This window comes from Macaca fascicularis, chromosome 9 (assembly GCF_037993035.2).
Source record: "Macaca fascicularis isolate 582-1 chromosome 9, T2T-MFA8v1.1".
Classification (NCBI taxonomy): Eukaryota; Metazoa; Chordata; class Mammalia; order Primates; family Cercopithecidae; genus Macaca; species Macaca fascicularis.
Genome location: NC_088383.1, coordinates 27,689,937 through 27,714,767, shown reverse-complemented (window position 1 = coordinate 27,714,767; position 24,831 = coordinate 27,689,937). Strand labels below are relative to the sequence as shown.

The 24,831-nt window shown below is 36.0% G+C and overlaps 1 protein-coding gene across 18 annotated transcripts in view; it reads left to right on the top strand.

The window, feature by feature from the left end:
- The window catches only part of ANKRD26 (ankyrin repeat domain containing 26), a 94,296-nt gene extending 70,501 nt beyond the window's left edge, over positions 1-23,795 (top strand). For 12 of the 18 annotated variants that reach the window (XM_074001274.1, XM_074001273.1, XM_074001270.1 and 9 more), the window contains 9 exons: positions 147-217; positions 578-671; positions 4,981-5,093; positions 6,766-6,895; positions 11,038-11,328; positions 14,106-14,323; positions 15,716-15,944; positions 22,333-22,378; positions 23,557-23,795. In XM_074001274.1, coding sequence (XP_073857375.1) covers positions 147-217; positions 578-671; positions 4,981-5,093; positions 6,766-6,895; positions 11,038-11,328; positions 14,106-14,323; positions 15,716-15,944; positions 22,333-22,378; positions 23,557-23,690 — 1,326 coding nt within the window. In that variant the 3' untranslated portion in view covers positions 23,691-23,795. Of the gene's footprint in view, positions 1-146; positions 218-577; positions 672-4,980; positions 5,094-6,765; positions 6,896-11,037; positions 11,329-14,105; positions 14,324-15,715; positions 15,945-22,332; positions 22,379-23,556 lie in introns of those variants that run through there. The other 6 variants (XR_012417544.1, XM_015455674.4, XM_045399728.3 and 3 more) reach the window with 6 other exon arrangements.
- The last annotated feature ends 1,036 nt before the right edge of the window (positions 23,796-24,831 follow it).

Here is a 24,831-nt window from a genome sequence, read left to right as displayed (position 1 = left end):
ACGCGTATTAAAGGAGTGTGACTGTGTTCCAATACAGTTTAGTTACAAAAAGAGGTGGTGGGCAGATTTTAGTAGATTATTATTTAGTAGATTATTTTACTAGATTATTAGTAAAGTGGTTTTTTTTTTTTTATTCTTTGTTTTAGTTGCAAGAAGCACAGGATCGACATACAGAAGCTGTCAGATGTGCTGAGAAGATGCAAGATCACAAGCAAAAGTAAAATTTAAAGCAGCACACAGAAAAACATGATTATTTATAGAGCAAATAAGCAGTTATTTATAGAGCAAATAAGCAGTGTAGTATGAGAATTATATCAGCTATGATCATAGGTACATCTGTGTGAAGTCAAGGAAAAATTTCAGCATTAAGCAATTTTGAAATGCACTTTTTAAATATTATCCTAGAATTTTGTGCATTATCCACAAACCACAACTAGAAAAATGATAGTTGCCGAATCACCTACTTTTGAAATCTTTAAGCATTTATGTAATTATGCCTTCAGGTATTTGCTAAGAAATTACACAGTATTTTAAAAATTTATCTGTGAGAATAATTATTCTAAAATATACATTGCAGGCTTGAAAAAGATAATGCCAAGTTAAAAGTTACAATCAAAAAGCAAATGGACAAAATTGAGGAGCTTCAGAAAAACCTGTTAAATGCAAATTTGGTAAGTCAACCTCTTAATTTCTGTCATAGTGAAAAGGAATTTTATTGCTTTAGTAAGAGAAGTGGAGTATCCCTTATTTAAAGTACTTGAGACTAGAAGTATTTCACATTTTGGATTTTTTTTTTATTTTGGAATATTTGTACGTACATAATGAGATATCTTGGAGACAGGACCCAAATCTAAACATGAAATTCATTTGTGTTTCATATATACCTTATATATGTAGCCTGAAGTTAATTTTATGTAATATTTTTAAAATAATGTTATGCATGAAACAAAGTTTTGACCATGTTTTCACTGTGATATGTCACATGAGGTTAGGTATGGAATTTTCCATTTGTGGCATCCCGTCCACACTCAAGAGTTTCAGAGTTTGGGACATTTTGAATTTCAAATTTTCAGATGTTCCTCAACTGATAGATGGGGTTACATCCTCATAAACACATTATAAGTTGAAAATATTATAAGATGAAATTTAATACACCTACCAAACATGATAGCTTAGCCTTAAACCTGCTCTGAACACGTACATTAGCCTACAGTTTGACAAAATCATCTAATACACAGTCTATCTTATAATAAAGTATTGAATATCTCATATACCACATATTGCTAGCCAGGGAAAAGACCAAAATTCAAAATTTGAAGTTTGTTGAAATTGTGATGGTTTCACACCATTGTAAAGTCAAAATATATTAATAAGTTGACCCCTGGTAAGTCAATCCAAATTGTAGTGGTTTCACATGCTCTTATAGTCGAAAAACCATAAGTTGGACTGTTGTAAGTTGGGGACTATCTGTATGTAAGAATATTTTAGATAATATGATAATCTTCATTGATGAAAGTATTTATTGTATTCATGGTAATACTGCTTGCTACTAGTAGTACAAGTCTTAACGTTATAGAAGTTGGCTGAATTCATAACATGAATGAATTTGGTAGTAAGATTTTTAATATAAAAGATTGTGATAGCCTAAAAACAGTGTTTTTTATGTACATTTTGTTTGTTCATTCATCCATTGATGGACATTTGGATTATTTCTGTCTTTTGCTTATTGTGAATAATGCTGCTATGGACATTGGTGTACAATTGTGAGTCCCTGCTAATGCTTATAATGTCTTTTGAAATTTTAAGAAATTTGAGTAATGATTTTATCTACAATTTGAATTTCTTTTATAATCTAAATTTGTATTCCTCATCAAGAATGGATACTAGGTCATTATACAAGCATTTTTTCCCCACAGTAATGTGTTTTTCTCTTTGGATTTTAAAAAAGAGAAACCTGTGAAAAAGTAGAAATGGCTGCTCCAACAGGACGTCACAGAATAACACAGTGCTCCTAGCACTGCAGATTCAGAAACTTTTTTTCCCATTTATCTGTGTTCATCAATCTTTCAAAACCTTAACAGTCCCTGCCGGGCGCAGTGGCTCATGCTTGTAATTCCAGCACTTTGGGAGGCTGAGACAGGGTGAATCACCTGAGGTTAGGAGTTTGAGATCAGCCTGGCCAACATGGCAAAACCCTATCTCTACTGTAAATGCAAATATTTGCCATATTCCTTACTCATGCCAGGCATGGTGGCAGGTGCCTGTAATCCCAGCTACTCGGGAGGCTGAGGCAGGAGAATTGCTTGAACCCAGGAGGTGGAGGTTACAGTGAGCCGAGATTGCACCATTGCGCTCCAGCCTGGGTGACAGAGCGAGACTCCGTCTCAAAAAAAAAAAAAAAAAAACACCTAAAAAAACCAAAACAGTCTAGTCTCAGAAAAGTTGGCTGTGTAATCCACAATACCAATTTATTGATGTACCAATTTAATGATGTATTTATTGATGTTCTGCTTGATGTTTAACAAGCAGAACAGGATTCTCTGGTCATTCATGCTTTCCTGTGTAGAAATGAAGATCAGAAGGTTGCATTGTGAATACTAAAGTGGAGCAATGAGGTTGATGCTTCTACTAATGAGTTTCTTGAAGTCACAATAGGAAGATTTATGCGACTCTCGTATACAGATATATCTATCAGAAGAAACATCGACAAGTTTTTTTTCTAGATTTCATGTGTTAGTCCTACTTTATTGGCATCCTTTTCACACAAGTGACATGGCAATATATTGATATGAAGTCTCCTGTGAATGAGAGTATGGGGGGACATCCCCTTATATGGGTGTCGTCCATGAATATATCAATGTCTCAGAAATGGAAAATTTAGTAAAAGTACTCAAAACCTGCTAAGCGTATTCAAAAATAATGCAGGATTTTCTGTAGATTCCCATAGAAATGAGTAAGGAATATGGCATATTATTAGTACACTTTGAAGTGTACACTGTGAATCAGAAATTTAATAGAGACAGCTTTCATCCAACTCATCAATAGCCCCTAACTTTTCCAGAAGGTTCTCATCTCATGTCTTTATGGAAAAGGGAATTATTCAAAAGAAAGCAGAGGCAAACAATCAATAATCTGTCCCTTGTGGAAAAGTTTTGCATTATAAAAGAAAAACAAAGACAAAGTATGCTGGTCGACATCCTAAGGGTGAGTGTGCCCACCCAAGATGAGAAAATAACACTATACTCAAAATAACACCAGTAAGAATCAACATAAAATGTACAAAATTAGCTATCTACAAAAGGAATCTGCACCAAGTGATGGTTTATGGGTGTGTGGTTGAGAATATTAATTGTTTATGGAAGTGAACTAGAAGGAAGAGACCTCAGGAAAGAGGTGTGGGATGGAAATCTAGATGAGGGAATCTGGGATGAAGCCTTGAGATTTAAGGAGCTCTTAGAGAATTTAGAAGAGAAATGGAAGAGGACAGAACTCAGCATGAGGGGTGGCTGCATTTAGAAATGAAGTGGGGTCAGAGTAGTCTGGGAGAGGGTATGGTCACTGTTAGTAGTTGCTACTGAGAAGCAAAGCAGATTAAAGATTAAAAAATAGGGCCTTGATGATTTTCAGAATTTTAAAATGAGAATTATAAGATTGAAAATTAGATTTTAGTATAAAAGAAGACAAGTGATGAAAAAGTAGGTCTCTAGATGAGACCATGTATTAAAAAATATTAGAGTCTGGCGAGCACTGTGGCTGACACCTGTAATCCCAGTGCTTTAGGAGACTGAGGCAGGAGGATTGCTTCAGACTAGGAATTGAGACCAGCCTGGGCAGCATAGCAAGACTCTGTCTCTAAAAAATATAAAATAAATTAGCCAGTGTGGTGGTGCACGCCTGTTCTCCTAGCTGCTGAGGAGGCTGAGGTGGGAGGATTGCTTGAGCCCTGGAGTTCGAGGCTGCAGTGAACTATGATTGCACCATTGCACTACAGCTTGGTTGACAGAGTGAGACCCTATTACAAACAAACAAACAAAAAGGAAAGTCCTGTGGAAAAATGGGATGATTAAAAATGCCACAAGAATTAGGCAAAAGTTATGTTTTTGTTTATTATGGAGAAGACAAACTTTATTTAAAGAGAAATGGTTAATAGAAAAGGAAAAATTGAAACTCATGGAAGAATGTTTATAAAGAATGAGAGATAACTCATCTTGAAGTCAGGTGAATATAAAAAATGTAATGGGAACCAGATGAAGGTTTTCTAAAAATTTTCTTTTTTTTTTTTTTTTTTTTTTTTGAGACGGAGTCTGGCTCTGTCGCCCAGGCTGGAGTGCAGTGGCGGGATCTCAGCTCACTGCAAGCTCCGCCTCCCGGGTTCACGCCATTCTCCGGCCTCAGCCTCCCGAGTAGCTGGGACTACAGGCGCCCGCCACCTCGCCCGGCTAGTTTTTTGTATTTCTTAATAGAGACGGGGTTTTACCGTGTTAGCCAGAATGGTTTCGATCTCCTGACCTCGTGATCCGCCCGTCTCGGCCTCCCAAAGTGCTGGGATTACAGGCTTGAGCCACCGCGCCCGGCCTAAAAATTTTCTTAGTAAGATTTGATTTAACAAAAACTGGAATATCTTGAACTATTGATGACAATGTTTCTAGAGCAACTTTAGAAACAAGAACGTACATCTAAAATAACTTTTAAAAAAATTTCATTAACACTTAGTATTTTATGTGTAAAAACTTCTATTTTTAACAAATAAATTTTGGTAATTTAAGTTCCAGAAAAGAAATATGAGCTGTTTTAAGAAAAGTCGTTTTTGAAATCTGTTCTTATTGGTATCAGGTTTATAAACTGACAAAACAGTTTATAAACTGTGTTTTATAAACCTCCCTAAACATATGTTACTCATGAACTCATGAGAAATAATAGTTTTAAGAACAAAAGTGTTTCTAGAGTTTTAAAAATAATTGAAAATATTTTGTTTCAAAGTCTGAAGATGAAAAGGAACAATTAAAGAAACTTATGGAATTAAAACAGTCTCTGGAATGTAATTTGGATCAGGAAATGAAGAAAAATGTTGAATTAGAAAGAGAGATAACTGGGTAAGATTTTAGTATTTCAGATCATTTTAACCATTTAATTGATTTAACTATAATTTTACTTTATTCAAAACTAGATACAAATGCATTTAATATCTACTTTTTCTTAATGAAATTATTCTCTTTTAAAATTGTTTTAGAAAGTTGCAGCACAATCTGAAACTTTTTGAATGCCTAAATATTACACTTATTCTTCAGTGATTTTGAAAACAGTAACAATGCCTTTGGCATATAATGTTAACTTCTCTCTTCATCTTTTACTTCGAACTTTTATTTCTGAAGATATTTTCATTCTCTTTGGTAATCTTTCTCTCTTTGGTAGTGTCCAAAGATATTCAGATCTTTTAATATCTGAAAACCTATCTGTATCACATCAAAAATTATCTTGATTTAGCTTATGCTTTCTTTCTGCCTCTTTTGTGTGTGTGTGTAGTTATAAAATATATCATGGAAATTTACTCATGGAAATTTCGCATGGATAGCTCCCATGTTTACCTGAGGTATACATGTTATTAAATTTCTGTTTGTTTTAAAACACATATGCCTCATACATATACAAATCTATGTATGATTTAAGAGTAAAATGAACAATCGTGTTTTTACTATCCAGATTTAAAAATGGAATGTTACCCGTTGTCTTGGAAGCCTCAACAAGGCTGCTTTTCTATTTATTTGCTGAGTACTTACGTTTGTTCAATTCTAATTACTATTTTTCTCTCATTGTCTTTCTCTGACATGGTTTTGCATCCCTTTTACTTTGTTAGCATTGTGCTGGTAAAGATTTCTAGATCTCTTCTGACATGCTCTCTCTGCTCATTTCCTTTCTTCTAAAACTCTGTTTCCTTTTCCCCTTAACTCAGACATCCAAGATGTTTTCTTTCCTGTCTCTTGTCTACTTTGAATGATCTTGATGTTTTTTATTTGTACTTTCTTTTTTTTGTACTTTTATTCTTATAAACTGTGGTCAGTGGATATCAAATGTATTTTTATGTCTTTTCCAACCATTTATGTATAAGTATGTATATGCTTTGCTTTTCTTTTTTCGGGAGTCTCTCTGTTGCCCAGGCTGGAGTGCAGTGGTGCAGTCGCAGCTCACTGCAACCTCCACCTCCTGGGTTCAAGCAATTCTCCTGGCTCAGCCTCTTGAGTAGCTGGGATTGTAGACATGCAACACCAAGCACAGCTAATTTTTGTATTTTCAGTAGAGACGAGGTTTCACCATCTTGGCCAGGATGGTCTTGAACTCCTGAGCTCAAGTGATCCGCCTGGCACGGCATCCCAAAGTGCTGGGATTTTAGGCATGAACCACTGAGTTCAGCCTAACTATGTTTTTCCTCTTCACCTTGGACGCTGATCTCTGGGTTATAGCTAATATTTGATGACAGGTTAATGTTTTATATTAACATTAAAATGGATAGGAATAATTTACAAAAACTTGATGTGATTACAGTATTAACTCTTAATCTGCCATATATGTCATATAATTTTTCTTCACATTATTTACCTAAGATTATAATTTCATTAGAGTGTTTTCAAACTATGTCAGATTGAAATAAACGAGAGAATCATGATTTATACATTTCTGTCTCTTATATGCTAAAACATATCTGTTTAAATAATTATTAAATGTTTGCCTTTTTAAAACTTGAGTTACTCATTTTGTACCTTTCTGCAGATTTAAGAACCTCTTAAAAATGACAAGAAAGAAGTTAAATGAATATGAAAATGGAGAACTTAGTTTTCATGGAGATTTAAAATCTAGTCAATTTGAAATGGATATTCAGATTAATAAGCTAAAACATAAGGTAATTTTTAATAAGTTTTGGGACCAAAAAAATCACTTAATTTTGGGAAATATAGACTTCTCAATACTTTGAACAGTGAAATAAAGATTTTTTTTTTTAACTTTAGGGACTTGATACTAATAAAGAAACCTTTTTTTTTTTTTTTTAAGTTCAGGGGTACATGGGCAGGTTTGTTATATAGTTAAACTTTTGTTTCGGGAGTTTGTTGTATAGATTATTTTGTCGCCCAGGTATTAAGCCTAGTGCCCATTAGTTATTTTTCCTGATTCCTCTCCCTTCTCTCATCCTCCATCCTCTAGGAGGCCCCAGTGTCTGTTGTTCCCCTCCATGTATCCATGTGTTCTAATCATTTAGCTCCCACTTAGTAGTGAGAACTTGCAATATTTGGTTTTCTCTTCCTGTGTTAGTTTACTAAGGATAATGGCTTCTAGCTCTGGACATAGGAACAGGCAAAGATTTCATGGCCAAGACACCAAAAGCAATTGCAACAGAAGTAAAAATTGACAGAATCTAATTAAACTAAAGAGCTTCTACAGAGCAAAGGTAGTATCAGCAGAGTAAACAGACAACCTACAGAATGGGAGAAAATTTTTGCAAACTATGCATCTGACAGAGGTCTTATATCCGGCATCTGTAATGAACGTACACAAATTTACAAGGAAAAAACAACCCCATTAAAAAGTGGGCAAAGGACATGAATAGACACTTCTCAAAAGAAGACATACATGCAGCCAAACAAACATGATAAAAAGCTCAACGTCATTGATCATTAGAGAAATGCAAATCAAAACCTCAACAAGATACCATCTCATACTTGCCAGGAAGGCTATTATTTAAAAAAGTCAAAAAAATAAACTATTCATCTGACAAGGGACTAATATCCAGAATATACAAGGAACTCAACTCGACAGCAAAAAGAATAAATAATCTAATTCAAAAGTAGGCCAAAAATCTGAAACAGACATTTCTCATAAGAAGACACACGAATGGCCAAAAGGTATATGGAAAAAATACTCAACATCACTAATCATCAGGGAAGTGCACATCAAAACCACCAAGTGATACGATCTTATTCCAGTTAGAATCGCTACTATCAAAAGACAAAAAATAACGAATGCTAGCAGGGCTGCAGAGAACAGGGAACTCTTAGACATTGTTGGTGGGAATGTAAAGTAGTACAGCCATTATAAAAAATGTGGAGTTTTTTCAAAAAACTAAAAATAAAGCTGCCATATGATGTAGTCATTCTACTATCAGGTATTTATCCAGGAAAAAGGAAATCAGCATATCAGAGGGATATCTGCATTCCCATGTTGATTGCAGTACTAATCACAGTAGCTAAGATGTGGAATCAACCTAAATGTCCATAGACAATGGAAAAGAAAAATATGGTGTATACAGATACGTAAAGATGAAAACAACAGACACTGAGGTTTCCAAGAATGCAGAATCTGCACCAAGAAGTGTGTTCAGAATCTGGGTGACAGGATCAATAGAAGTCCAAACCTCGGCATCTTGCAGCGTAGTAACAAGCCTGCATGTGTACCCTTTCAATCTAAAAATGGAAATTTTTTTTTTTTTAAATGAAAAGATTTGGAGGCTGGGCACGGTGGCTCATACCTGTAATTCCAGCACTTTGGAAGTAAGGTGGGCCACTCACCTGAAGTCACAAGTTCGAGACAAGCTTTGACAAAATGGCAAAACCACGTCTCTACCAAAAATACAAAAAAATTAGCTGGGCGTAGTGGCATACGCCTGTAGTCCCAGCTACTTGGGAGACTGAAGCAGGAGAATTGCTTGAACCCAAGAGGCGGAGGTTACAGTGAGCCAAGATTGCGCCATTGCACACCAGCCTGGGCGACAAGAGTGAAAATCTGTCTCAAAAAACAAAAAAAACAAAACAAAAAAAAGATGTAGTGTATATACACAATGGAATACTATTCAGCCATAAAAGAAATGAATGAAATCATGTCAGTAACATCATGTTAAGTGAAATAAGTCAGGCAAGGAAGATAAATATCTGAGTTTCTCACTCATAAGCAAGTGCTAAAAAGAAAACTGAGCTCATGGAAGTAGAGAGTAGAACTGTGAGTATTAGAGGCTGGGAAAAGCAGGAGGGAGGAGAGGTGGGCAAAGGGGTGGGGAAGGGAGGAGGTGTTGGGTGATGGCTACCAAATTAGAGCTAGCTAGGAGGAATGCGTTCTGGTGTTCTATAGCACCACAGGGCAAATACAGTTAAATGTATTTATTGTGTTTTTTCAAAAAGCTAAAAAGTATTTTGAATGTTCACAAGACAAAGAAATGATAAATGTTTGAAGTGATAGATATACTAGTCCGCTTATACATTGTATACATCTATTAAAATATCTCTGTAGCCATAAATACATATAATGTTATGTGTCAACTAAAAAGGAAAAAATATTCATCCCATGATAAACCAGAACATGGGCCAACCTCAGTGACTCATTTCTAATGAATAGAATGTGGTAAAGGTGACAACATGTGACTTAGGCATTAGGTTAGAAGAGGCTTCCTATCTCAGATTCCTTGCCCTTGGAACCAAGCCCGATCTTGGGAGGAAGCTCGAGACCCAAAGGCAGCCTTGGAGTTCCAGTCCCCCAGGCTTTGAGCTGTGTCCAGGGAACCTGAGGGGAACAGAGACAAGCTGTCCTAGCCGAGATTTTCCCAAACCACAGGTTCCTGAACAGAATAAACGTTTTAATCCATAAATTTTGGGTACTTTGTTAGGAAGCAATAAGCAGAAAAAAAATGTATGTTACAAAAATAGACAATAAGAAACATAATAACTTACACAGAAGAAATTAGTCTCATTTAAAGTAGAATCTAATAAATGTTGAGATTAATTTATTTATGGCAAATAGTGTTAAGCAGATAACCAGGAGAAAGACATAAGAGCTATCGAGAAAGTTTTTTCTCCAGATGGAACTCAGAATTAAAGATCTGGAATCAGAACTCTCCAAAATAAAAATTTCTCAAGAAGATTTTAGTAAAACTAAACTGGAAAAATATAAGCAACTCTATCTAGAAGAATTAAAACTTCTAGATAGAGGGGGACTGGAATCTTCTGGTTTGTGCACTAATGTGTCTGGTTGCTGATGGTGGCCGTTGGCTGGAACTTTGGTTGGGGCAGGCACCCCGAGCACCCACGCTGGAATAGTTTGTAAATAGCTTCTTCCATTCTATAGCTTGTCTCTTCACTCGTAATTATTTCCTTTGCTGTGCAGAAGCTTTTCAGTTTAATATTGTCTCATTTGTCTATTTTTGGTTTTTTGGCTATGCTTTTGAAAAATAGCCATAAAATCTTTGCCTAGACCAGTGTCCTGAAGCAATTATCCCTCTCTCTTCTTCTAGTAGTTTTATGGTTTCAAGGTCTTACTTTTTTACGTCTGAAATCCATTTTGAGTTTATTTTAGTATATGGTGTTCGATAAGGGCCTAGTTTCATTCTTCTGCATGTGGATATACGGTTTTCCCAGCACCATTTGTTGAAGAGGATGTCCTTTCCCCAATGTATGTTCTTAGCACCTTTGTTTAAAATCAGTTGGCTGTAAATATATGAATTTATTTCTAGGTTCCTTATTCTGTGGCCTTAACACCAATAATTATTACCCCTTGGAATGCAAGCCAAATTAGCATAAAACATTTGCAGCTCAGGAAAAGGCTTATGGCATTAGAATCTATATTACAGGATTCATTAATTACACTCTTATTCTGGGAGCCATTTTTTTATGAGGCCTAAATAACTCTAGGAGTTCCCTGAAACTTCTTTAGAAATTATAGGGCATGTTTATGGGGGAAGCAGTAAGAGACTTTCTGCTACCCCTTAGAGCCATGTAAGGAGGAAAGACACGAAACAATCATAGAAAAATACAAGTTGAAGATCAAGTGCAAATGTTGTGTGGCCAAGATGCTGGAAATAAGGAATATATTTTTGTGACTCCTGGTGGCTTTGACTTTGTTTATTTTCTGAGTAATTTAAGGGTTCACATTTGAAGAATCTTTTGTGTTTCAGGTGACATTTTATTGCAGTTGAATTTATTTCAGAATTTGTTCTTGGTTTTATGTTAGGCTGTTCTCAGGCTGCTTCCTTCATTATCACACTATATTATTGTCTTCTTTCAGATTGATGATCTTACAGCAGACCTGGAGACTGCAGGTTCAAAATGTCTACATCTGGATACAAAGAATCAAGTTCTTCAACAGGAGTTGTTATCTATGAAAACAATACAAAAGAAATGTGAAAAACTGCAGAAGAATAAAAAGAAGTTGGAACAAGAAGTGGTCAACCTGAGAAGTCATATAGAAAGGAATATGGTAGAACTTGGTCAAGTCAAACAGTATAAACAGGAGATTGAAGAAAGAGCAAGACAGGAAATAGTAGAAAAATTAAAAGAAGTCAATCTATTTTTACAGGTTAGTTTATGTGTAGTGTGCCTTCATTCATTTCACTGCAAATTGTATTTTGGATAAATACATTATATGTGTTTCCTCTACATCCCTTATAGCAATTTGTTCTATAGATTTCTAGAAAGATGATGGCATCTGTTTCTCCCTTTAGATATTTGAGTTTCCATCATTATTATAACTTAATTGATGATTTAGAATAATGATTTTCATTAGAGAATTATTAAGACCAGTTGGCATAAAACAAAATCATCAGGAAAACAAAATATTGTGATTTAGAAATTATACCGTATTCTTGAATTGTTCTTAAATTACATTGTTCACTTTTTTAAATTTTTAATTAATTTTATTATTCTTTAAATTATCAGAGTTCATGAGTACTAATGAAACAATGATTCAAATGTTTATACCTCAGCCTCCTGGATAGCTGGGACTACAGGTGCATATCACGATGCCTAGCTAAATTTTTAATTCTTATAAAAACAGAGTCTCGCTTTGTTACCCAGACTGGTCTCGAACTCTTGGCTTCAGGTGATCCTCCTGCTTAGGTCTCCCAAAGTGCTGAGATTACAGGCATGAGCCACCAAACCTGGCTGATAAATACTTTAAACTTAAGCTTGTTTTTTCACATATTTAAAATTACTCTCTGAATCACTAACTCAAAAGTAAAGGAAAAAAAAGACACAATGATTACCCAGGTTATATATAAATTAAATTTTATTGAGGTATAATGTACAAATAAACACAACCATTTTAACAGTTTGACCCAAGTATATACTTGAATAACCACCCTCTCAACAGAGAACATTTCCAGAAAGTTCTCTCTTGCCCTTTTGTAGTTAATTCCCCCTACTTCATCCCAGGAAACCACTGGGACTTTAAGACAACTTGTGTTGTTTTTGCCTTTAAAAAAAAAAAAAAAGAAAGCTGGGCACGGTGGCTCATGCCTGTAATCCCAGCACTTTGGGAAGCCGAGGTGGGCGGATCACGAGGTCAGGAGTTCGAGACCAGCCTGGCCAACATAGTGGAAACCCATATCTATTAAATTTTTTAAAAAAGTAATTAGCCAGGCGTGGTGGTGCATGCCTGTATTCCCAGTTACTTGGGAGACTGAGGCAGGAGAATTGCTTGAATCTGGGCGGCAGAGGTTGCAGTGAGGCGAGATGGTGAGAGCTAGACTCCATCTCAAATACAAAACAAAACAAACAAATTAGGCTGGGCATGGTAGCTCGCACCTGTAATCCTGGCACTTTGAGGGCTGAGGCGGGAGAACCGCTTGAGCCCAGGAGTTCAAGACCAACCTGGGCAACAAAGTGAGACCCTGTCTCTACAGAAAATTTAAAAAAATAATTAACCAGGTGTGGTGGTGCATGGCTGTAGTCCCAGGTACTTGGGAGGCTGAGGTGAGAGGATCATTTAAGCCCAGGAGTTTTCAAGGCTGCAGTGAGCTATGGTTGTACCACTGAACTGAACCATAGGCAACAGACTGAGACCCTGTCTCTAAAATAAACAAAGCCAAAGAAATGTCTTTCCTCTCTTACCCACATGGGTATATGAGTGCGTGAGTGTGTGTGTGTCTGAGTGAGTGATAAAAATCTACTTCCTTAATAACATGAGTTTGTGTGTCTATGAGTCATTAAAACTCAATAATTTAACCAATTTGTTTTAGTTGGGATAAAGAGCGATTGAGAACTGTGCAGGACCCCTGTGCTTATGAGAGAGGATGGAGGGTGCAAACTGGTAGAAAGCATTTGAAGATTAACAGAGAGCAAATCTGGGCCACTGGAAAATATGTAGCCGTTGTGAGAATAGAAAGTCTTCGCTACTCATTCTCAGCTTTTTCCCTTCCCTCAGGCTCCTGAGAGATAGGAGTCTTGGAACACAATCTACAAGGCCAAGGTGGTGGTATCCATGATAACACAGGTTTCTTCACATGGTATTTACGATAGTCTTACAAAGCTCTACGTGTTAGCTCTTAGCATGGAATGAGAATAGGGAGAAATCTTAGTGATAAGCCAGTATAGGTTCTCATTTTACAGATGAAGAGACCTAGGGAAAGGTTAAACAGCAGGCCCCAAGCCATAGAGCTAGTCAGGCTCAGGATCACACTCCACGTTCCTTTACTTGTAGTCCAGGTGATTCCATTACCTTATGCTCCAGCAGGTAGAATTACTGTAAGAGATCCAAGACCTTGGGCTTTTTTCTCAACATGTATTGATGTGCACAGCATTTATTCCTAAGAAGCTCTAAGTTCCTATATCTTCCATACAGATGATTGCTTTAATTTACTTTGCCAAGTATATTCATAATATGGAATATCACATCAAAATTTTTAAGCATATTCAAGTCTCCCATGAATATATTTTAACACAAAAATAATTTTTATACGATTTTCATTCGAAAATACCTACACATTTGTAGTCATTTTCTTTCTTAAGTTTTCCTTATGTTACCAGTTATTTTTTATTTTCCATATAACATCGTTAGACATCTGGGTTGCCAGTCAGCCTTTATTGTTTTGATTACTTCATCAAAGATGAAAATGCTTCTCTAGTAGAAACTCACTTTCATTTCTTTGGAAGGTGTATTTGGATTCCCGTTTCAGTTAGAGCCCTGGAGTGTCCTCTTATCTCTTTGACCAATGCTTGTTGACACAGAAATCTTTCTCTTTTGGAGTTTGGGTTAAAAACAAAACAGCCCTTAGACACCGAGTAGGTGGCCATGGTCTTACTCAGGTTATATATTTTTAATATATTTTAAAAACACATGCTTTTAATTTGTTTTAGGCACAAGCAGCATCTCAAGAAAACTTAGAGCAGTTAAGAGAGAATAATTTTGCTTCAATGAAAAGTCAGATGGAACTCAGAATTAAAGATCTGGAATCTGAACTCTCCAAAATAAAAACTTCTCAAGAAGACTTTAATAAAACCGAACTGGAAAAATATAAGCAACTCTATCTAGACGAATTAAAAGTTAGAAAGTCCTTGTCAAATAAACTAAACAAGTAAGTCAAAATATAGAATAGGAAATAAATTAAGCTCATTCATTTGCCTTGAAAGCATAATTCTTAGTGAGATAGGTTCATGAGATTAATGGGAAGTGAAAGCTAACTAGGTAATATAATTTTGGAAAATGTTAGTAAATTAACTTACCTTTAAAATGTGAGTCCAGGACAGTTTATGTCTTTCCTCGTTTTTTTTTTTTTTTTTTTTTTTTATGGCTTTTCCGTTAATATTCTTATGTAGTTAACTAGATCTATGTCTTTCAGCTATGTGCTTTTGAAACTCTGTTAATTTAGACATTGACATTGTCATCAAATTGTTTATCAGCATTGCTATAAATGTAATTATTAATGAGTTGGGCTGTTTTTTGGAAAATTACAACTTAAACCAGAAGGGTCAAGTATCACTACTACTCTGCACATTCTGGCACTCCATAAATGAACTTTCCTTGATTGTGATATCTGGTGTTATCACTAGAGGGCGCTGTGAGACAAACTATCCTGTGTAGTTTTTCTACTACTTAAAGGTATGCTAGTGAAATATGATTAACGTAGGGATGAAGGGAAGTATAATTCATAAAGTGGTTAAAAATAACACCTTGGTCGGCCTGAGGGAGAGTGTGTGTGGAAAACAGGTCAGGCCCCACCTCTGATGCCTTGGGAACAATGTTAGGAGCTAACTGCCTTTGAGGCTCTTTAGTTCTTTTTGATCACCAACTCAGCTATCTTCTTTTCCCCTAGAATTTTTTGCTCTGAATTATTCCTTGGTGCCAGATGCCTAATATTTTTCCAGATAATGGGTGAAATAAATGTAAAAGGGTGTTGAAAGCAAATGCTTGCACATGTCTTGAGGATTTTTTTTTTTTAATCTCTAAACTGGTTTACTAAATACAAGTATTTTTAGCTGGGCTTTTTCCTTTGTTCTTAGTTCTGTTAATTGTATGTATCAAAATGATGTTTTTGATATGTTTGTACATAGTGAAATGGTTATTGTAGTCAAGCAAATTAACATATTTATCATCTCACATATTTACTCTTTAAAGACAAGTATTTCTAATGACATCCTCAGGAATCTTACCTGTGGAGCGTTCCAGAAGGCAGCCATACATCATTGGTAGCCATTCATCATTGGTAGCCATTCTCTTCCCTTCCCTACTTTGCTTGAATTACTTGTTTGTTGGAAACTACCCTAGAAATATATGCACTTCTTTAGAACAGTCTAAAAATTATAATTGCATACAGTAGGCATGCTCTGACACGTTTTTCAGTATTAAAATACTGGTCAGTGGGAAATTTCATTTACTCTTATGGTAACTTTTTTAAAAATGCAAGTCTCCTAGGAATCATTTAGGGGAAAGTAAAATATTAAGCATGTGTCTTCTGCAATCTTCACAGAACTAATGAGAGGCTAGCAGAGGTCAGCACCAAACTTCTTGTGGAAAAACAGCAGAGCAGATCTTTGTTCACCACTCTCACTACCAGGCCAGTCATGGAGCCACCTTGTGTTGGAAATCTTAATAACAGTTTAGATCACAACAGAAAACTTATTCCAAGAGAAAACTTAGTGATCTCTTCCTCAAATCCACGGACTTCAAATAATAGCGTGGAGAACTACTTGAGCAAGGTTAGTTATGTTGTCTTTTTTCCTTCAGGTTTCAAATTTCTCATATAAGAATTCTTTTTTTGTTTGTGTTTTTGAGACAGGGTTTTACTCTGTTGTCCAGGCTGGAGTGCAGTGGTGCCATCTTGGCTCACTGCAACCTCTGCCTCCAGGTTCAAGCGCCTCTTGTGTCTCGGCCTCCCAGGTAGCTGGGACTACAGGTGTGTGCCACCACACCCAGCTAATTTGTATATTTTTAGTAGAGACTGGGTTTCACATATTGCCGGGCTGGTCTCAAACTTGTGGTCTCAAATGATCTGCCTGCCCCAACCTTCCGAAGTGCTGGGATTACAGGTGTGAGCCACTGTGCCTAGCCTCAAATTTCTGGTATAATTCTTATTTTTAATTTGGTGAAATACTGAGTTGTTTAATTGACTTATGCTTGATAAGTAAGGGTCATAATTATCTGTGCTAATAAAGTGAGGAAATTTTAGTTTTGTTTTTTTTAAAGTCCCTAGAGCTCTCACTTTCAAGAGATACCATTTGTTAACTTTATTCAATAAATGTAACTAAATTGTCACATTTTAAATTTCTTTAAAAGCTGAATTTATTAGAAATGGAATATGACTGCCTATTACCTGATAGTAAAAGGTATACGTTGAGATACTTTGGCTTTCTTTCTAATGGATTTGAGTTTGGCTGTGGTTGATGGCACTTTGATGGTTTTCTGGCACCATCTCAAGTGTTCCACCCTTAATCATAAGTGAACGATTGGCATCCAGACACTTAACCACATATGGACATTATTATTTAAAGAACTCCAAGATAAATACTTTTTGTGAATTAAACCTCTAACACTGATTAATTTGTATTTTTAAGTTTTGTCATTTTGTTACATAGGATTACATCCTTAGTTGCTATTGTTACAGCATTTTTCTCCCAATTTTTGTAAAATGTGTCTATTACTGGGCAATTGCACAGCAGTTTTTAAATAGTTAACAAATATGTGAATTTAAAAAATGCACTTGTGCCATTATTTGAATGATTGATGACTAAGACGGCAATGATATCAAGAGTGTTTAGTAAGTATGATCAAACAGAATTATTTTCTTCCCACCCAGAATTTCATGTAAAGCCTCACAGGGTCCCCATCTTTACAGTTGCAAGATCCTAGCTAGCCAATATTATGTTCATCATTTTGTTAGCTTAGTTTTGTCTTGCTTTTCTAGGACAATAGAAAACCCATTGAAAAGGAACCTTCCAATCCAACCTTATGATTTCACTCATAGTATGACTCCATTTCTGGGGATCTCAAAATGAATTCAACAATTACAAGTTATAACAATTGTAGACTTGGTAGGGAAAAAAAAAATAATTCAACTATGCTTGATCCAGTTTAAGATACTTGTCTAACTTTTGACCATTTTTGACCAGGGGGACAAATTACAAAAGCTGGTTGCAGTGGTGAACACCTGTAGTCCCAGCTACTTGGGAGGCTGGGGCAGGAGGATTGCTTGAGCCCGAGAGTTTGAGGTCGTAGTGTGTTTTTATTGCACCTGTGTGCAATAGTGTGTGTGTGTGTGTGTTTTGTTTTTTGTTTTTTGTTTTTTTTTTTTTTTGAGATGGAGTCTTGCAGGCTGGAGTGCAGTGGCCAGATCTCAGCTCACTGCAAGCTCCACCTCCCGGGTTCACGCCATTCTCCTGCCTCAGCCTCCCACCACCTCAGACGCCCACCACCTCGCCCGGCTAGTTTTTTGTATTTTTTAGCAGAGACGGGGTTTCACTGTGTTAGCCAGGATGGTCTCGATCTCCTGACCTCGTGATCCGCCCGTCTCGGCCTCCCAAAGTGCTGGGATTAATAGTGTCTTTTTATAGCCGCCACACACTCCAGCCTGGGCAACATAGCAAGACCCTGTCTCTTAAAAAAATTACAAGATGCATAAAACATTTGTTTGAACAAAAATAAATAAATAACTAGTTCTTGTTGTGTATCATTAAAATATTCATTTTAATCAGTACACATTAGCTTAAGATTTAATGGTATTTTCATGATCTTAATGCAGAGAAAAATAGTGTAGACTCATGTTAAATGAGACCTCAATGTGGTTTCTTTACCAGGCCTCATGTCCTAACGAATCATAGAAGAGCAAGCCTGAGGTTTTTTAGACAGCACTGCAGCCAAGTGGCTAACAAGAAACAAATTAAATTATTGTTTTAATATATAAATTACAAGATCCTAGCCAGCTAATATTTTTTTCATCATTTTGTTAGCTTAGTTTTGTCTTGTTGTTTTTTTTTTGACAATGAGATGATCATGGTCTAAGTGCTTCAGGGTCATGAAATTGTCCTACTGGGTACAAAAAGAAAATGAATGTCAAATACTTTTGTAGGCCAGATGCTCATGCCTATAATCCCAACACTTTGGGAAGCCAAAGCAGGAAGATCGCTTGAGCTCAGGAGTTCAAGACCAGCCTGGGAAACATAGTGAGACATAGTGAGACTTCATTTCTGCAAAAAATTTAAAAAATTAGCTGGGCATGGTGATGCACGCTTGTAGTCCCAGCTTCTCGGGAGGCTGAGGCAGGAGAATCACTTGAGCCCAGGAGGTCAAGGCTGCAGTGAGCTATGATCGTGCTTCTGTACTTTATCCTGGATGACAGTGAGACCCTATCTCAAAAAAACCAAAACAATAACAAAAAACCTTCTGTAACTTATTAAGCATGATGCAAATATAAAATTTTTTCATTAGTTCCTACCAGAAAACTCAGGTAACAGCATTTTATAAGATGATGAAAGAGTGTATAAATACATAACGTAAGGGAAGATTTTTGAGGAAATATTTTTTCTTGATTTTTTGGGGGGACAAGGGGGTGTTTATTTGTACTATTTCTGGATAAGCTGAAAAATATTCCATTGGTATACATGGTTTCTTTGTGGGGCACTGGTTTGCCAAACCATGTTAGACTTAAAAGAGATTAAAAAGAAGTATTCTATCAAGTCAAGTGTGACTTTCATACCTTAAAAAATTTTTTTTAAAGAATAGAACTTTTAAAAAATGGCATGAAACTATATTCCATAAAACAGATAGAAGTAGAGCTCTCCGGCTAAAGGAGGGTTAGGAGCTCTGAAGTTGTGACTTCCTTATCCCTTAATCCTACAATATCCTCTGTAGATCCTTAGATTTCTGCAGGACAGTTTGAAAACTACCAGTTATGAAAGAATCCAATTAGCCAAAATTTGTTGGTACATTATTCTTCTATAATTTTATCCTATTCTTAAAAAAGTATACATGAAGTTGCAGATGTGCTCCCTTTATTAATGTTGGACTTCAAGCTACCTCCACCATCTGAAGCATAATCCTCACCTGGAAGTAAACAGAAAGTCCATAGAGAAAGGAGGAGCATTTTTTTTTTTTTTTTTTTGAGATGGAGTCTCGCTCTGTCGCCCAGGCTGGAGTGCAGTGGCCGGATCTCAGCTCACTGCAAGCTCCGCCTCCTGGGTTTATGCCATTCTCCTGCCTCAGCTTCCCGAGTAGCTGGAACTACAGGCGCCCGCCACCTCGCCCGGCTAGTTTTTTGTATTTTTTTGGTAGAGACGGGGATTCACCGTGTTAGCCAGGCTGGTCTCGATCTCCTGACCTCGTGATCCGCCCGTCTCAGCCTCCCAAAGTGCTGGGATTACAGGCGTGAGCCACCGCACCTGGCCAGGAGGAGCATTTTTATAAAACATAGTTTATTTATTTTACTCTATAATAGCTTTTGATTTTGTATTATGCATTAAATTATTAGCATAAGAGATTAGTAATTTATTAAGCTTTTTAATTTCCTCTAGCAGTGTTCAGTTTCTCCTAAACTATTGCTCTATCCATTTCAAAAACCATTGATGGCACCTTGTCTACCTCAATAGGACAGTTATTAATGTCACCAATACATTTTTATCTCCTTTTTTCTTCCGTACTCTGTATCAGGCACTGTGTTAAGTTATTTAACTGGAGACAATAATTCTAAATTTGTATTAAGGGAAATATGAGGAAAATGTGTGATTTAAATGTGTGATTTAATGATAAAGTAGGAACGAAAGGAACTTTTTCAAAGTCATTTAATATTTGCCAGTTTTCACTTTGAATATAGGTAAAACCTTCCCAGTTTCCCATCAGCCAGGACAAAACCAGACTTGTCAACACACATGACCCTTTTCCTAAGCTTTTGAGTGTCCCTCCCAGAGCCGCTCCCTCCTGGGTTCTGGGTCTGCCACTTTTCCCTTTGAGCCTTTATGTCTGACCTGGTGTCCTTTTCTCAAAAGTAGTTGCCCTCAGTTGTCATTTATGTGGTAAAATACTCACCACACTCGGCGTGGTGGCCCATGCCTGTAATCCCAGCACTTTGGAAGGCCCAGGTGGGTGGATCACGAGGTCAGGAGTTCAAGACCAGCCTGTCCAATATGGTGAAACCTCGTCTCTACAAAAAAATACAAAAATTAGCTGGGCGTGGTAGTGCATGCCTGTAGTCCCAGCTACTCAGGAAGCTGAGGCAGGAGAATTGCTTGAACCTGGGAGGCGGAGGTTTCAGTGAGCTGAGATTGCAGCAGTGCACTCCAGCCTGGGCAACAGAGTGAGGGGGGAAAAATAATCTCTACTTAAATTTGTTACACAAGAAGTATTCTCTGTCTAGACAGTTAAGATTTCTTCAGTATTAGAGTAAGCAATTTGCTAAGAGTATTTCATTTTTATCTAAGCAAAATATACATATTGTGAAAGTATTTGTAAATAGGGTATAAAGAAATAAAATTTATTACACGTAGGAAATAAATATTTAGGAGAAGCGAGAAACTACATTACATTAGTAGTTCCTTAATATAAGTCATGTAAAAATGTATATTTATGTCATGTTTATTAATGAATAGCAATATAAGATTTGTTCAATAAAGGCTTCTCCTTTTATTTGGTATTGAGTTATTACTTTTACAGGACCTGTCTGCTAATGCTGTTGTCACATTATTCAGTTTATAAGGCCTGTCTGTAATGTTACTGTCAGAAATATATGGAAAACAGTCTTACAAAAAATTGGGAAACCTGTTAGTCAAAAAATTTTATCTTCATGCCTAACATTTTTAAAAGCATTGGATATCATATTATCATTATCACCACAAAGTGCCTGTTATGCTCACTATATAGTGTGCTGTTTCAGACCGCGTTCTGGGTATTTAGAGAGAGAATACCTTTTATAAAAAAGATTTAAATAAGAGCACTCTAAATGGGCCACTTGCAATATAGTTTGAAATATTCCCACACATTTCATAGTTAAGTATATAAATAAAATTAGATGTTTAAAAAATTGGTACTAATTTTTGAAATCAAAATTACAATTAAAGAGCTATACGTATTGTTTTTGTTTATAATTTTACCAAGTTGTGGATCAAAGAAACTAAACTGGAAAACTAGCTTTAACTTATATTTATCACTTTTTGAGCAAATTTTCTGAAATCTTTGTGTTTACATGAATAAAGAAATGTTACTTATAATATATAGGTAGGATAATACTTATTTTCACTTACTTTTTTGCCAGTAGAATTTTCACATGACATTATGATAGTATCACTTTCTTCATGTATATATTGATGATTTTGTACCAAAAAATAGCATAGAACATACTTTAAAATTTTAATTTTCTAAAAGTAGACAATAGAAAGTGTTTTATTTGTTTTTGTTTTTGTTTTTTTTTTTTTGAGATGGAGTCTCGCTCTGTTGCCCAGGCTGGAGTGCAGTGGTGCAATCTCGGCTCACTGCAACCTCCACCTCCTGGGTTCAAGCAATTCTCCTGCCTCAGCCTCCCGAGTAGCTGGGACTACAGGTGCACAGCACCATACCTGGCTAATTTGTTTTGTATTTTAGTAGAGATGGAATTTCACTATGTTGCCCAGGCTGGTCTCGAACTTCTGAGCTCAGACAATCTGCCTGCCTTGGCCTCCCAAAGTGCTAGGATTATAGATTTGAGCCACTGTGCCCCACCAGAAAGTTTATTTTAAGGAAAAATCCATTAAAGTGAAAAAACTGATTAAGCTTTATAAAGGTCAGAGTTTTGCTAAGAATTTCAAAGTAATGCATTCATTGCAAACTATGACTTCAGTTGTTTAACCTTGTACTAAAAAGAGAAAATATCACCTTTCTGACATTATGTATATGTAATAGACCAATATTAATTGTACTTTTTATCAGATTAAACAACATTACACATTTTTAAAATCTAAACTTAAAACAAGTAGGAATTTTATTTATGTGATTATTTTTATATTTAAGCAATCAAGTGTAGTCTTTAAGAGTATTACAGGCCACGTTTTGTAAGTGATACATCATTCCCATGATAATGTCTCTTGTGTAACTTAAACAGTATAAATAACATTTGACTTATTTCAGATGCAGCAGGAGTTAGAAAATAATATAACTAGAGAACTCGAAGAAGGTATGTTGCCAAACTTCATGAATTAAATTTAGATTGATTAATTGATTTCTGAAATAAACTGTAAATGGTGAGTGGGATCCCTTTCCATTGTTTGGCTAATAGATACTACATTAAATGTTCTTTCTTACACACATCTAATGAAAGATGTGAAAACATAAATATTCATAGTGGAGAGTATACTTCCTTTGTCTCATTAATTCATCATGTTCCATAGCTTTAAAAAAATCTCAAGAAGTCTTTGCAGCTCTTTTTTTTTCGGCTCTACACTTTCTTCACTTCTGCCATTCCCATAGAACTGTAGCCAGCATGCAGAAATTATTCTTAGAAAACAAAGGCATCATCAACTTCTCAGGGGTATGGTGGTGGTTTAAGGCCCAAAGACCCCAGACTTACCTAGTAATACCTAGTCTGGAATTACAGTTCATAAGCAGTCACTTGACAGGTGACATTTTAAATCTCCAGTCATTTACTTTGTCATTGGTTTCCCTTTGCCCTCAGGAGAAGCTCCAAGTTCCTTAGCGTGGAATAAAAACACCCACATCAATGTGGTCCTTGTCATGTCATTCAGCCTTATTTCTCACCCCTTACTGTTCTCCGGGCCCCTTTGCTCTGGCATCCAGCCACCCTAGACCACGTGGAATTCCACAGGGAGCTTCCTCAGCTCCAGCTCTTGGCATTTGCGTCTTCCTTCTGTCTGGCATGTTTTCCTTGTCCTTCAGGTATCAGTCTGCACATTGCCTCCATCAAAAAGCCTACGTTATTGACTCAGACCTGGGATAGGTGTCCGTTCTGTGTGTTCCAGTAGTGTCCTGTCTTATACCTCTCATGGTATCTGTGACTCTGTATGGAAATTGTATGTTTGTCTGTTTTTTCAGATTATAGCATATGTTTGTTAGAGATGGATCATATCATCTTCATCTTGTAATTCCAGTGCTTACTTTGCTCATGGTTGTTGAATAAATGAATGAAGAGAAGCTCTGATATTTAACCACAAGGATAAATTAATTCAATGTGCAACCACAGGCAAATTATATTTAATAGTAATCTTGTATAATAGTTGTGCATAGATATATTTCTTTATTAAAACTGACAAAATTCTCAACTCTTTTACTGACTTTCACTTAGTTAACTTTGAAATCTTTTAGGTAAAGAATATAATTCTTTCTTTTTCATTTTAGCTGCTGCTGAATTGGAATCTGGATCAATAGCTTCTCCTCTAGGATCTACTGATGAGTCAAATCTAAATCAAGATCTGGTTTGGAAAGCATCAAGAGAATATGTACAGGTTTTAAAGAAAAATTATATGATCTGAAAGATAAAATTTTATTACTGGGCTGTTTATGTGACATTTTAATTGTTTCTCATTAAATATTAATATATGACATGTAAAAGTCTTTATTAAAGGAAAATATTTTTGTATCATATGTGTCAGATCAAAATTTGTATAGTATTTTAAACAATGTTACTTGGCTTCTTTAACTTTTAAGTGGATTTTGCCAGTGAAAACCAGGAATGTTGAGTTTTACATACTCAAAGTGCCCAAATGTCAGCTGTTTAAACAGCCAAACCACAAAGTTGTCATTAATACTTTAGTGCAGTTAATTGATGACTTATTTGTATTTTGTAATTTTTATCACTATATGTAGTGGTAGAGTTGGACTTAGATGTCATTTTGTTGTGGAGGAACTATGGTCATTGTTCATGTTTGGATGTATTAACAATCGTTACAGTGCCATCAAATATACACAATTTTAAGCACTGATTTATATAGCTCTTCTCAGGGAGAAATAAGATTTGCCTAATTCACCTTTTCTGTTTGTTTATTTATTTCTAATTAACCTTTTGGAAATAGTCTTCAATTTAGAGAAAATTTCCAAATTTTAATACAAAGACTTTCCCCTCTGAACCATTTGAGAGTAAATTACTGACATTATGCCATCACTTTATGCCTGATTACTTTAGTGGGCATTCCTACAAGTCAGGACATTCTATGTAACTACAGTGCAAACATTGCAATCAGAAAGTCAACATTAATACATTCTAGTTTGTTACTTCTCTGTAATGTCCTTTATAACAAAAGGATCCCATTCCAATCCACGGCTTGTATTTAGTTGTTGTATCTCTTAGATTCTTTCAGTCTGGAACAGTTCGTCAGTCTTTCCTTGACCTTCATGACCTTGAGTATTTTGAAGAGTAAAGTCCAGTAATATAGAATGTCCCTCAATTGGGTTTCATGGTGATTAGATTTAGATTACATGATTTTTTGGCAGGAGTATCACAGAAGTGACCCAGTGATCTCATTGCATCTTACCTGTGACCCTACAGTTTTGATTTGCCCTGTTACTGGCAATGTTAGCATTGATCACTAACAGTGGTATCTGCTGAATTTCTCCTCTGTAATGTTATTTTTTCACCTTGTGGTTAATTAGTATTTTATGGGGAGGTAATTTGAG